General features: G+C 45.9%; 1 protein-coding gene across 8 annotated transcripts in view; it reads right to left on the bottom strand.

Annotated features, from left to right (window-relative positions):
• Positions 1-13,109, bottom strand: part of HDAC7 (histone deacetylase 7) — a 360,128-nt gene that overhangs the window by 87,997 nt on the left and 259,022 nt on the right. For 7 of the 8 annotated variants that reach the window (XM_029595103.1, XM_029595106.1, XM_029595102.1 and 4 more), the window contains 3 exons: positions 5,092-5,209; positions 3,269-3,384; positions 2,273-2,389 (listed from right to left, as the gene is read on the bottom strand). In XM_029595103.1, the coding sequence (XP_029450963.1) occupies positions 2,273-2,389; positions 3,269-3,384; positions 5,092-5,209 (351 nt within the window). The remainder of the gene's footprint in view (positions 1-2,272; positions 2,390-3,268; positions 3,385-5,091; positions 5,210-13,109) is intronic. The other variant, XM_029595105.1, reaches the window with a different exon arrangement.

Raw genomic sequence — 13,109 nt, 5'->3', positions numbered from 1 at the left:
CCCTAGCGCCTCCTCGGCATCGGGCGACCAGGAGAGGTGGCTGTTAATGCTGGTTAGGAAAACGGACACTCAGTTTTTACAAGCATCTGTTTTCCTAACCTGTGCACAGCCACAGGTTAGGAAAATGAACGCTTGTTAATTGATCATCCATTTTCCTAACCTGACCACTGGTGACTTTTTTATTTTTTCCTTAATCCTTTCTTCGCTTCCTCCGACTTAATATCGCCGCGATATTAAGTCAGAGGAACTAGAGAAAAGGTGTATTTTCTGCTTTTCTGTTAACTTTAGGAGCTCCTCAAGAATTAACGCCTGCTCCAGGGCAGGCATTAATTTTCGAGAGTAAAATATGCACGTCAGGTGCACATTTTTTTTTTTGCATTGGGGAGCAATAACTTAATAGCCTGGAGAATATGAATTTACATGTGATGAGAACTATTAGCTATGTGCTGGTTAGGACCCACGTTTTGGACACGCTGATCCCCTTATTGCATAAGGGATTTTAGATGTGCGTCCAGCAGTGCGCTTGGCTAAGCACGCTATATTGCATCGGCCTGAGTGTGTATTATAAAGGAAAAGAACCACTATGCATAGAAGATGCAATGTGAGTGCAGGCTACTGCTGTACAACTTTTATCGTATGAAAGGATGAAAACGTGGGAGCTTAGTGCCATGAAAGGATGACATGAAAGTTATTACATCTAAATGGGTGTTTAAGCTAAAGTGCTACAGATGATGTGGAACAATATAATACACAACTAGTGGCAGTTAATCTATTCCATATTGATGATCACAACCTCCAAGAAACATTCACTGATAATGAGAATGACAAATCTTAGATTATTGCTGGCTTTAACAAATGAAGAAACTTCAGTTGTGTGACAATTTGATGCGAAAACAGCATGTCTTCATTGAGAACTACGAGACGTCTACAGGGAATAACCTCTAGGGACTGGTGAAGAAGATACGAGTCTGCAAGGTCAAAAAGGCAATATATGGAAACAAAGAGTTTGTACATGGTACATAACATTAGACCAAAACTATGCGACAAGGGTTGCTGTCAAATGGGATCAGATCAATGTGACTATATGCTATGACAAGGGCTGGGCCAATCTATCACAGTCCTAAGTGGCCCTTCACTTGAATAGTTTGGGGACCCCTATTCTAGGGCTTCAGTACTACTCTGCATGTATACTTTACCTGCTTCCTGTTTCTCTGTGTGTGGGTACTGGTTGCTTACATCTATTTTTACCTTCTTACTAAAAATAATGCAAAGAAAAAACTTCCCTAGCTTGTTGTTTTGCCTCAGAAGGCATTCTAGTCTAAAATTCAGTTGTGCTAGTAATTTAACACCACTCATAGGTTGCAGTACCTCATGCTTAGCCCAGCCCAGCAAGTTGCTGCAACTCACAGCACAGGTTCGGCCCAGCAAGTCCCTGCCACCCGCAGCTTGCAACGCCTCAGGCTGAGTCCAGCAAGCCATTGCCACTCAGACTGCAGCACCTCAGTCTCATCCCAGCAAGTCACTGCCACTCACAGCCTAGAGCACCTCAGGCTGAGCCCAGTAAGTCCCTGCCACTCGCAGCCTACAGTGCCTCAGACTCATCCCAGCAAGTCACTGCCACTCGCAGCCTGCAGCACCTCAGGAGCCCAGCAAATTATTGTCACTCACAAACTGCAGCGCCTCAGGCTCATCCCAGCAAGTTACTGACACTCACAAACTGCAGCACCTCAGACGCATCCCAGGGAGTCACTGCCACTCGCACCCTGCAGCATCTCAGGCTGAGCCCAGAAGTTACTGTCACTTACAAACTTCAATGCCTCAGACTCATCCCAGCAAGTTACTGTCGCTTGCAGCCTGCAGCACCTCAGACTCATCCCAGCAAGCCACTGCCACTTGTAGCCTGTAGTGCTGCAGGCTCATCCCAACAAGTTACTGACACTCACAAACTGCAGCGCCTCAGATGCATCCCAGCAAGTCACTGCCACTCGCACCCTGCAGCATCTCAGGCTGAGCCCAGCAAGTTACTGTTACTCACAAAATGCAGCGCCTCAGACTCATCCCAGCAAGTTACTGTCACTCGCAGCCTGCAGCGCCTCAGACTCATCCCAGCAAGTCACTGCCACTTGCAGCCTGCAGCACCTCAGGTTCATCCCAGCATGTCACTGCCACTTGTAGCCTGCAGTGCTGCAAGCTCATCCCAGCAAGTCCCTGTCCTCACAGCCTGCAGTGCCTCAGGCTTATCCCAGAAACTTACAGTGTGGAGGCCACCTACCTAGTGTCTCTGTTGGTTTCCGCTTCACAGTGGGTGGGGCACTCTCCTTACGCATCAAGGGGTTTTTCCGCCTGTCCACTACCTTCTTGTACCTCACCTTCAAGTTGGGCTCCGATGCTATAGGAAAGGTAAAAGCCTGTTATGCTACTAATAATGTGGATCTATGCATCACCCTTCTAACCAAAGGATCCCAAAGTGTTTTAAAATGATTGCACTTCAGAAAGATGTTGAGGAGCCTTCCAACACATTCCTGATAATCTATTTAAAAGAGAGACACAGTAAAGAGATTGATATCTTCTCCAGAACACAGCACTATAAGTTTTGAAAAAGCAAGGTAATTTTCCCATGAGTTTGTGACCAAATTGGATTAGAGCTCACACCCCAAGAGTTCTGACTCAGTTCTATGTTTGAACCACTGCTCATTACGCTTTTACGCTTCAAATTCTAGCTGCTTTTCCTTCCCCCCACCCTTCCCAGGGTTTATTCCTCTCTCTCCTAAGACTTCTACCCCTCCTCCTCCCCCCACCCCCCCACCAAGGTAGTTCTGTCCACATCTCCATTGAGTTTTCTCCACTGAAAGCTATTAACTTGCTGGGCTGGGCCTGAGGTACTGCAGGCTATGAGAGTGGGTGACTTGCTGGGCTGAGCTTGAGCTGCTGCATATGAATTTTACTTAATATTTGACTCTTTGCAACTCATGTCTGATTTGGGTTTGTTTGAAAGGAACCTTTGTTCTACCCTTTGCAAGCTCCCCCCCAATGCATAAAGCAGCTGCAAATCTACAGGTTTTCATTACTAAAGGGGGTAGATTTAAAATATTTATAAAACCCGGAACCCTAGCTATAAATCTCAGCATTAGTGACATGGCTGGTAAGGATACTGCACACACTGGGACCGTCCTACCAGCCACCCCAACCCTGGCCCCTCCCACTCAGAAAACCACTGGCCAGCATGGAGCAGCTGCACAGTTCCTGGGGCGTAAGGAAAGGCCGGTACCCGTTTTCCTGAGGGGGAAGTGACCCGGCACATCTCCAGAGCTCGAGCTGACCCGCGGGACAAAGCTTTGGAGCACAGGTGGCAGGGATCCTTTGGACTCCAAGTGCTCCAGGGTCCTGCAGAAAGAAAAGCAGACCATTAAGCAGAAGTATCCCCCTACCATGACTTCAAGACAAACAGGAAGGTGAACAATGCATAAAAAGTTTTGTCAGATGTGCTCCAGGCATTCAGAACAACTAAACTCAACTTGGTCACTCTGCAAACCTCAAAACCTGCAATAGAAATCACAGCTGCAGTACATGTTGAGTCCCTTAAAACCATGATAGATCACCTGAGGTGATTTGCCAAATCTCCTGGACTTTTATCAGTTACGTGTTTTTACCAGAGCTAAACCTGTCTTGAAAAAGGTGGCACCCCTGGAAAGAGCATGACATTGAGAAGGTTAATGCAGAAAGTCAACTATAAAGTTATATTTTAGGAGCAAGTCACACCTCTGGTTATCAAGATGGAAAATCAGGCCCTTACTTTACAGGCGGCTAAGTAACGGGAACTTGTTCCATGCATAACAATCAGCTATTGTGTAATGCTGCCAAGTTCAAAACCAGGATGCAGAGGGGCAGATGCATCCTGGTTCTGAATGCTCCTCCTGGTTATGCATGCTCCTCCACACTTCTCAATGACAATAACCCAGTATATATCAACACAGAACAAAACTGAAACCCATCCTCATTCCCTGTAAGTTATTGCTTCCTGCCAGTAATAATCTGGATCTGCATCAGTGACTGTTTAGGGACTGGGGCTCAGGGCAGGGGCCATCAGCTTTCATTCGCAACTCCCCAGGGATTCATCCCCTTATTTATGTCCCCTCCCAACTCATTTAGCTGAGTCAATTCAGAGACAGTCCTCGGCTGGATGGGGGGCCATGTGCCCAGCAACTGTGGACCCAGAATCCAGCCACTAGGTGTTACCACTGCAAAGTGACAATTTGCCCTCAGGGCCTGAGAGCCTCAGCCTTGGCCAACCCGGAGAGCAGAAGACCTGAACCAAGCTTCGCTGCACGGCAATGCACAGCACTCGCCACTGAGCCGCCGGACTGCCCTTCACTGGGGCCGATGCAATACAGTGCACTCAGCCGAGCGCACTGTATAACCCGCAGTTGGACGCGGGATGAATAGGCGCTACCTAATCCCCTTATGCAATAAATTTGTCAGTGAAAGGACCAATCCCCTTTCAGGACAGCCTTCTGAAAAGTGATTGGTCCTTTCACCTACGTGTGACAGTGAACAGACCAATCGGCAATAAGCGAAGGAGTGAATAAATTAATAATAAATGCCCGATACTTTAATATTGATTTATTCACTCCTTCTGACCTGCCCTAAGCTCCCTGAGGGAGCTTAAGGCAGGTCAGACACGGGTGCCGGCAGTCAGGTTCGGAGAATGGAAGCTGAATTTATCAGCGTCCATTTTCCTAACCCGTGCATGTGCGCTGGTTAGGAAAATGGACGCTGATAAATTCAGCGTCCGTTTCCTTAACCGGCGGACAGCCGCCGACAGCTGACCTCTCTCGGGCGCACGCTATCAGGGAGGTGCTGGGGGCGCGCAATCGCCCCTAATGCATCCTTGACAGCGTGAGCCCTAATTTAAATATTGCATGGCGCTCCCAAGATAGGTGCCTGGGGGGGCATTAGGAAAGCGGGCACTGAACACTCAGCGCCCGCTTTCAGCGCACCCCTTTTGCATCGGCCCCACTGACGCTTCTTGCTCTTTTGGGGCTTTCACTTTTACTGCCAGGGATTCTCACTGAGAGCTTTCTAGACACTCACCGATATGGGATCGCGGGACCGTTGAGGTTACTGGCACTGGTACGCTCCAGCGCCGCCTGCTGCTTGCTCCGGATCACTTCTGCCAACTTCTGCTTTACTGCGTTACTTGCCACTGCACCTGCAGGCGGGGGGAATATGGAGCCACAGTTACTTGTTGCCGCACCCGTGGACGTAGAGCCACGATTACTTGCTGCCACACCCACAGACGCAGGGGGAAAAAAAAAACACCATTTCTGTGGACATAGGACATATCACACTAACATAATCCGCTAATGTAAAGTTTTGTCATCCGTTTATGTATAAAGATAGCAAACTGGGTGTGCGTTACAGTTTCTGAGACGCACCCCGGCTGCACTGTGTTGGCAGAGTGCCTTCAAGCACTGATAAAGGGAACTCCTTGAAATGTTTTCTCCAGTCCAAACACCTGGAGCTGGATTCAGACTTCTCTCTCACCGTACATGTTAGGCGCTTTCTTACCTGACCAATCCGAGACTATTCCCCCCACGAGGGAGCGCTTGTCACGGGGCTTCTACACAATTGTGTATTAGTGGCACTCGTGTGCACTGTAATGTCACCGGTTCACGCTACAGCAGCAGTGCTGTGTGAAGTGAGAGACATGCATCCTTCGTCATCAGAAGAGTCAGTCCCTGCCTTACAGTCCAGGAGGGACCAGATCGCCGGTCATTTCTTAAAGAGAAATGGAGTGCGGGCCTCTGTAAGGATAGCAATATTTACCCTGTGTGTAGGGGAGGGCAAGCCATGGGAGGGGCTGGGAGATAAATAGAGAGAGCCAGCAAATTTTTTTTTTTTTTGCTTTCACCTATTCATTGCGATTGCAAGATTAAAAACAGAAAAGGTGTTTCCCAAAGACAATATTTGCAGATCAAGGGACAGTTTTATACATTGCTCTGAGTGAGCCAGCAAAACATAGTGCTACGAGATAGGAAAGAAATCCCAGGTTGATTTGCCAACCGGTTCCAGGACATAGGCTAGTTTTACGTCAGTGCGTATGTGGCTCCTGCCTTTCTTAGGGACAACTTCTGTCACACATGCATGTCCCCAATCTGCACAGAGAACATGTGCCCTCTTGCACACATGCCTAGGCACAAAGTGGAGTGGTGGAGTAGCCTTCAGGTTAGAGCAGTGGGCTGAGACCTAGGGAAGCCAGGGTTCAAATGCTGCTTCTCCTGCCAATGGTCCTTATGACCTTAGGCAAGTCACTTCAGCCTTTATTACCTCAAGTACAAACTTAGGAGGTCATTTGTTACACCGTGATATTCTATAACAGGGGGGGGGGGGGGTGTCAACATATTGCAGGAGGCGTTCCCGCGATATTTGGCCTCTTCCAGGAAAATATCACAGCCGTTTCCCCATGAAATTTTTTTCTCATGGAACAACTCCACGAGAAAAAATATTGTCGAAAAAAGGGGGCAAAAATGTGTGAGGTCCCAAAAAACACACCTTCCCGAAGTGCAAAAATCTGCCATTAGACTCCCACCCACTTCTCGCCTCCTCAAAAGGCGGCCCGGCCTAAAAAAAAACCCAACAATTTAAAAACAGCATTTATAGTTAAGCATGTTATAGTTATGATCCACCCCCTTCCTCAAATCCCTCCCCTTTGCACAAAAGTCACCACCTAACCAAAGGATTCAACTCCCCCCCCTCAGTACTACATATTCCCTGATATTTATTGGCTTCCCTTCCCCCTTTACACAGAAGATACACCCTGGTAGTCTAGTGGCTAGCACTCGCCCCCCCCCCCCCCTTACCTAAGGAAAGGTACTCTAGTGGTCAAGAACACCCCTGGCTAGTTGATGCCATTTTCTAAGGGGCAACTAGTAACTTGGGGTGAGGTTTTGGTGGTGGGCTAGGTTTTGGGGGGTAGTTTTACAAGCACAGTCAGAGATACGAACAGCACAGTCAACATCAGTGAAGATTTGATGTGATTTGGAGTGATGAAAGGTACACAAAGATGAGATTTGTACAATGTACTCTTACCCTAGCTTGATAGCAGCTAGATAGAAAGTGCATCAAGCGTGGTCGAGAGTACATTGTACAAATCTCATCTTTTTATTCCTTTCCTCACTCCAAATCATATAAAAATCTTTACTGATGGCAACTGTGCTGCTCGTAGCTCTGATTGTGCATGTAAAATGCCCCCCAAAACCTAGCACACCACCAAAACCTCACCCCGAGTTCAGAATGCCCCCTCTTACAGTGATATAAAAAGTAGACTAATAGGTGTGCTCCCTAGAGGCTCCCTCTCCCTGCCCAAAACAGGATTTGCAATAAATCCCATTTCAGCCATAACACATAGCTATCACAGGCATAAAAGTGGGGGAAAAGGTATAGTTACTTCCAGCATTAAATCCCACAATAGCATGCATTACATTATCATACACAACATTAAGCACCCCTCATTTTCATTAACTCAACCCAAACTCCTCCCACTTGACTACATTTTTCAAATCTGTATATGCATCTCACGATGCATTATTTATTACATGCATGCATTATGCGATAAGGCCCTAACACGATTTGATAAATGACCCCCTTTAACATGGATAGATTTTTTAGTTAAATATCAAACGATATCCCCGCGATATGTGATTATAGTGTGATAAACATTGTTTTATGTACAATCAATGCTGGTTTTCTAGCATTGATTACTTATCGCGGCCCTCTAAGGACTGGGAAAATATATCTTGTACCTGAATGTAACTTGTTTTGAACTACTAATGAAAGGCATGAGCAAAATCTAAAATAAAAATCAAATAAAAGTGTGCGCCGGAAGGCATGCGAGAAAAGGCAGTGCATGATCATGTGGCAAAAAGCATGTGCATGTGGTGAAAGGAATAGGGAATTTCCACGCTGTAACTCATTCTATTATTGTATAGTGAGTCTGCGTCCCCAGGAGCAGCAGCAGCAGCAGCGGCAGTGTTTTGGTTGCTTGACACAGCACAAAGTCCTTGCTAGATAGTCCCCTGTGGTGCAGCATGCAGTCAAAGTGCTGACTGATGGAAATCACCCAGGAAGTACCTACTCCCTTAAAACGAACAACTGAAATGCTGGGATATGGAAAAATAAAATCCCAGTTGAAGACAATTATGTATTTACCCAGGGGTAATGGAAGCTTTGGGGTCCGAAATATAGAAAAATACAAGGTATCTCAATTTAGAGCTCTGCTAGAGGGATGTGGAAGCCCTAAGACATGACAATGGTTGGCTATGGTGCAATGCTCTATAGGCTCTACTCCTTTACATTTTTATCTCTGGATATTGAAAGGACGACCACTTATGCCGATAAGACTCAATGCTGAATTTTTGGCGGGTAAGGAAAGGAGTAGTTTTCAAACACTGAGAAAAGGTGGGATTGACTAGGATAGGCCAATTGACAACTCCCCAGCGATGGTTAGATTTTGTAAAGTTGAAAGAAAAATGTGTACTGGCAGATGCTGATTGTTACGCGTGTGCTCAGACCCAACCCTATGTCAAATGCATGCTGGGTGTATCCAAGTCAACTGCACAACATTCTGCCTTTGAGAAGCTTTTGTATGGCTGGGGTAGTGCCTAAGGGGATTTACTTCTAAACTTTATAAGAATTTGAATAGACCCGAGGAAGGGAAATTAAAACAGGAAATAGACTGGGAAATTCATTTGTCTTATACCTACCGTGGAAGATGACACCTGAAAGGATATTAGATGACAGATTGCCAAAACTTCTCTCTTCAAGGTGTACTTCCAGTGACATGATACTCCTCAGAGATTTAATCGTATATTTAAAACTACCTCTAATAAATGCTGGAGGGAGTGGGAGGCAGTGGGAACAATGGGTCATATTTGGTGGTTTTGCCCAAAGAGTGTCTCCTTTTGGGGCAATGTTCAATGGTTGATTGTGGACATTACGAATTTTCAGACTGACAATGACCCAATGGTAATTTTGCTTAATGCTCCGATTGATGGGGTGCCAAAGGATACTGACAAACTGATTGTCCAAATGTGTCTAGTTGCGAAATCCCAGAGCATTTGAAGAAAAGCAATCCACCTAGCCCTGTGTAAGAGACTATGGGGGGATACATCAAATGGAAGAACTGACAGCAATACAAAGGCACCGTCACTTCTTTTGTTCGGGTGTGGTCCTTACTTCAGACTTGGGACAAAAATAAGAGTTCATCTTTTTTGAGTATTTAAGAGTGTATACAGGTGATTACCATGGGGAGGCTGGGAAGAAAGAGGGATGAGCAGGGGCGGGGGGTACTTTGTAAACCTCAGGTGGAAATAATTGTAGGAGCTGATGATTGTTCAAATTTTAAATACAAATAAAAAGAACATTAGAAAAAAAAAACCCTCAGCATGGAGATAAGGCCTTGTTCTATTGACAGGTGGGTGGCCCTCTCGCTGGTCTACACTGCATTGGCACAGCAGCAGTCCTACACACTTTTGGGGGTAGCCTGGGTTCTGGAGTTGGCGCTTGCAGGCTCTGTGTCACGCAAAGAGGAATAGAAAGATTCAGATCGGGCATGAGCTGCCCCCTCACTTCCTCTATTGCCAGGGGACAGACATGAAAACAGACCCCACTACAGCCAGAAACAGCACCACTCTCTCCTGCTACTGCAGCCTACCTGGAAGCAAGAAAAAGCAACAGTAGCATGGAAAGTGAAGGGGGATCAATGAAAGGGAAACTCTAACGGTCACTTTGGACCTTGCTCATTCCTTCCCTCTCCCACCCCAAACCCCTTCCACACACAGGCTCTGTCCCACAGGGGTGAAGTAACTGGGCCCTGCTCTCTGTCACACATACTCCTAGCACAAGGATACAGGAAACTTTATTGGCAAGACAATTTGTGCACACGTTGCCAAAGTTAATAATTAAATGGGACAGTTAAGTAGGCTGCCCAGTGGCAAGATAGGCAGGTACGCAAAGTAAGTGAACGTACCTGAGAAGTTGCCCTTTAAAGATATGCTTTAAAAACCTCAGTGGAGTACATAAGGATCCATGTGTCTTGCACCTGCTGTATCTACAGAAGGACTATGAGCCGGAAAATCTGTATTCATATTTGAAAATGTAGTATATGAGCCCTATTCCTCCCCCTCCTCACCACAGCTCCAGCAATGTCCATTTTTTTGGCGTGGCTACACACTCAGTGGCAGTGAAGTTTCAAAGGAGCACACCTAACCATCCAAATCCACATGGGGGCAGCTGGAGGCTGGATCGTTTTGAAAATCTACCCCAAAATAGCTAAAAACAAAAAAAAAAAAAAAAAAGAGGGGAAAGGTCTGTATTAGGAATAATACAACTCCAAATTACACATCAGCAGTAAATATAATTTCCAGGTTCCGGTCCTGGTCAGTATTGTTTCTGGCCTGGTGGCAGGATACTGCGTATTCCGCTGCTCTAGCTGCTGTTTCTCCTCTTTCCCCCAGGATTATACAGTGTTTTTCCTGCTTATTCTTTTGTGGGAAGTCGGATTTTCCTGGTCAGTTTTGGAAAATGTGCCTCTCTGATGTCTTTTAGGTCGATATTCAAAGGCTTTGTCCAAATAACCGAGTTACCCAGACAAAATTAGGCCGGGGGGGGGAAAGGTGGTGCCAGAGGCATTCTGGGAATGCGGATCTATTTTCCTGCTACCTGACTGGTAAGTCGAGTGGAAAAAAAAAGCCATCCTAAAGTTACTCAGACAGCCAGATAAAGTTAACTTTAAGCGGATCAGTTATCTATGTGACTTTTACCCAGGTAACTTTTCTGCTCACTGGTCCACTGAATATAGACAACCTCTGTTTTGCACAGCACAGGAGGAAATGCATTTCTGTTTCTATTTCTCCAGTGTTGCACTGCATGCAGAGTTTGACTTTTGGAGGTCTTCAGTTCAGTTTGTCTTTACATGTTTCTGATTCTAATTTGTGATCCCTCATTCTGTATTCGGCAAGGGTCTTTCTGTATTCTGCACGTGTTACCGAGGTGAGGGATTCTGCTAGTGTGTAGTTTTTGTGTAGGTAGAGCAGTCTCTAGACAAATTGCTGCCCAGAGCAAGGTTTGCTTTTGGCACCTCCCTTCCCTTTTGGGCTTGCAGACTGGTGGCATGGCATCCAGAACAGTCATCTTACTTGCCCACCTCCTGTAACAGCCCAGTATTTAGGGATCGATAGCAGTCTGGCTTGTTTTGTTTTCCAATCTAGTAGGAAGGGGTAATGGTGCTTTAGGGCCCATTGAAATGTTTGCTATATTTGGTTTTCACAGGTAGGGATTCTGCTCTTTCAGCTCTGGCAATTAGTGCTATTTTGGTTTGGTAGGTTATGGTAAACAGGGGGTTTTGCATGCACAGATTTATTTTTTGCTCTGTGACTGTTTTCCCCAGAGAACTCACTTCCTCTGTGCTAGCCTGCAGGTGGTGTTTGACTCCTGCAGGGTAGTTCAGAGGCTTGGGGTGCTGGCTTGACTTAGGAGGCTCGAAGGGCATACATAGCCCCGTATCCCGGAGGAAGCTGCTAGACTGAAACATCCTGCAGTGCCAGTGGCCAGAAAACTATTACTAATCAGAAAGCCATTGGTCAGGAAGCTATTGTAATTACTTTGTGCAGCAATTGGCCCTTCAGACAGGACACTAGCCCTGAAGGTGTGAATTCTCTAGTCTCTGCTGGGAGTACAGAGGGAGCAGAGGCTCTGTTCAGCTCATGTGGACAGCATATCTTCCTGACCTCCCCAGCACTAGATAAACATAGTGGAAAGCATTTACCTAGCTTTTGCTGCTTCATCCATTTTACCTGTTCCCGTTTGCAGATTTAATGTTTTTCCATCCATGGTTCCTATTTTTTGTTTAAAAAAACTTAGTAATTTGTTAGCTCTGCCTGTCTTGGACTGATTGAGGATCATGGTATCTTTTTTATCCAATTTAATCCAATTTATGTATATTCCGCCTTTCAAACACCTAGCGGATTACATTCGGGCACTACAGGTGTGGTTTGCAGGTGTATTTCTAAAATTGTGTGACCTTGGGTTGTATGGGGTCCCAGTGTCCCTAGAAACCACCAGGCAATAGTTTGCAGGTAGGGTAATTGCCCAGAGGCAAGCAGAAACCCAGTTAACAGGTGGGAAGTTGCCAGTTTAGGATACGTGCGCAGGTGCAGGCAGGCTTGAGTACTTCTTGGTAGAACCCTCTGACTAGCCACTGGGTTAACCCTGAGTGGATGTTAGGGGTAACACTGAGGCATTATTATGATACAGGTTTACTAGCCAAGTGCAGAGTGTGGTTTTTTTCCTTACACGGTTTTATGTTACCTCACAAAAGTACCCAATAGTGTAGGGAGTTCGGTGGCAACAGAATCTGGACATTTCTTTTTGTGTGGTGAGTACTAAGGGAAAGCATTCTAGTTCTGCTCTACACCTACTGATGAAGACGTTTCTGTGGATACAGAATGAGAAGAAAATTGGTTGAAAGATATTATCACATAGCTTTTTAAGTAGTTTTACTGGAAAGATGGAACTGGCCAAAGGTTTCTTTACTGCATATAGGACCCTCAGAGCTTTTTCTTGTAGTGTCTTTGCTAGCCAATTTAAAGCTCCCAGGTGCATTTAGTGTCAGGCCAAGGTACGCATAGTCTAGGACAGTGTTTCTCAGCTCATTTGATGTCAGGAATTGACATGGACCGGCTGGCTGATACAGTTGGGGGAAGACTCCTGGAAAGAGTAGGGAGCGGAAGAGGAGGATTAGGCCTCCCTGAGGCTGAAGAGCAGGTGTTAGACTCTAATTCCTTTTCCAAATACAGGAGTCCAGATGCTCCGCGGTCTGGCAGTTGAGAAACGACGGTCTTCTTGGTTCTTGTTATGTAAAATCTGAATTTGCATTGGAGAGCTTTTGGCTTTTTCTAAAAATTACTACTTTTACCTTGTCCAGGTTCGCCCATAGAACCATTGATTTCTAGTAGGTTTAGCTTCTCTTGTAAACCCTTCTATGTTAGGGGACAGAATAAGTAGATGGTCTGCATCCATAGAAACAGAGAACACAAAAACAATGTGGCAGA

Source organism: Rhinatrema bivittatum, chromosome 3 (genome assembly GCF_901001135.1).
Source record: "Rhinatrema bivittatum chromosome 3, aRhiBiv1.1, whole genome shotgun sequence".
Classification (NCBI taxonomy): Eukaryota; Metazoa; Chordata; class Amphibia; order Gymnophiona; family Rhinatrematidae; genus Rhinatrema; species Rhinatrema bivittatum.
The sequence above is the reverse complement of the archived record's forward strand: the minus strand, read 5'-3'. Positions and strand labels throughout refer to the sequence as shown.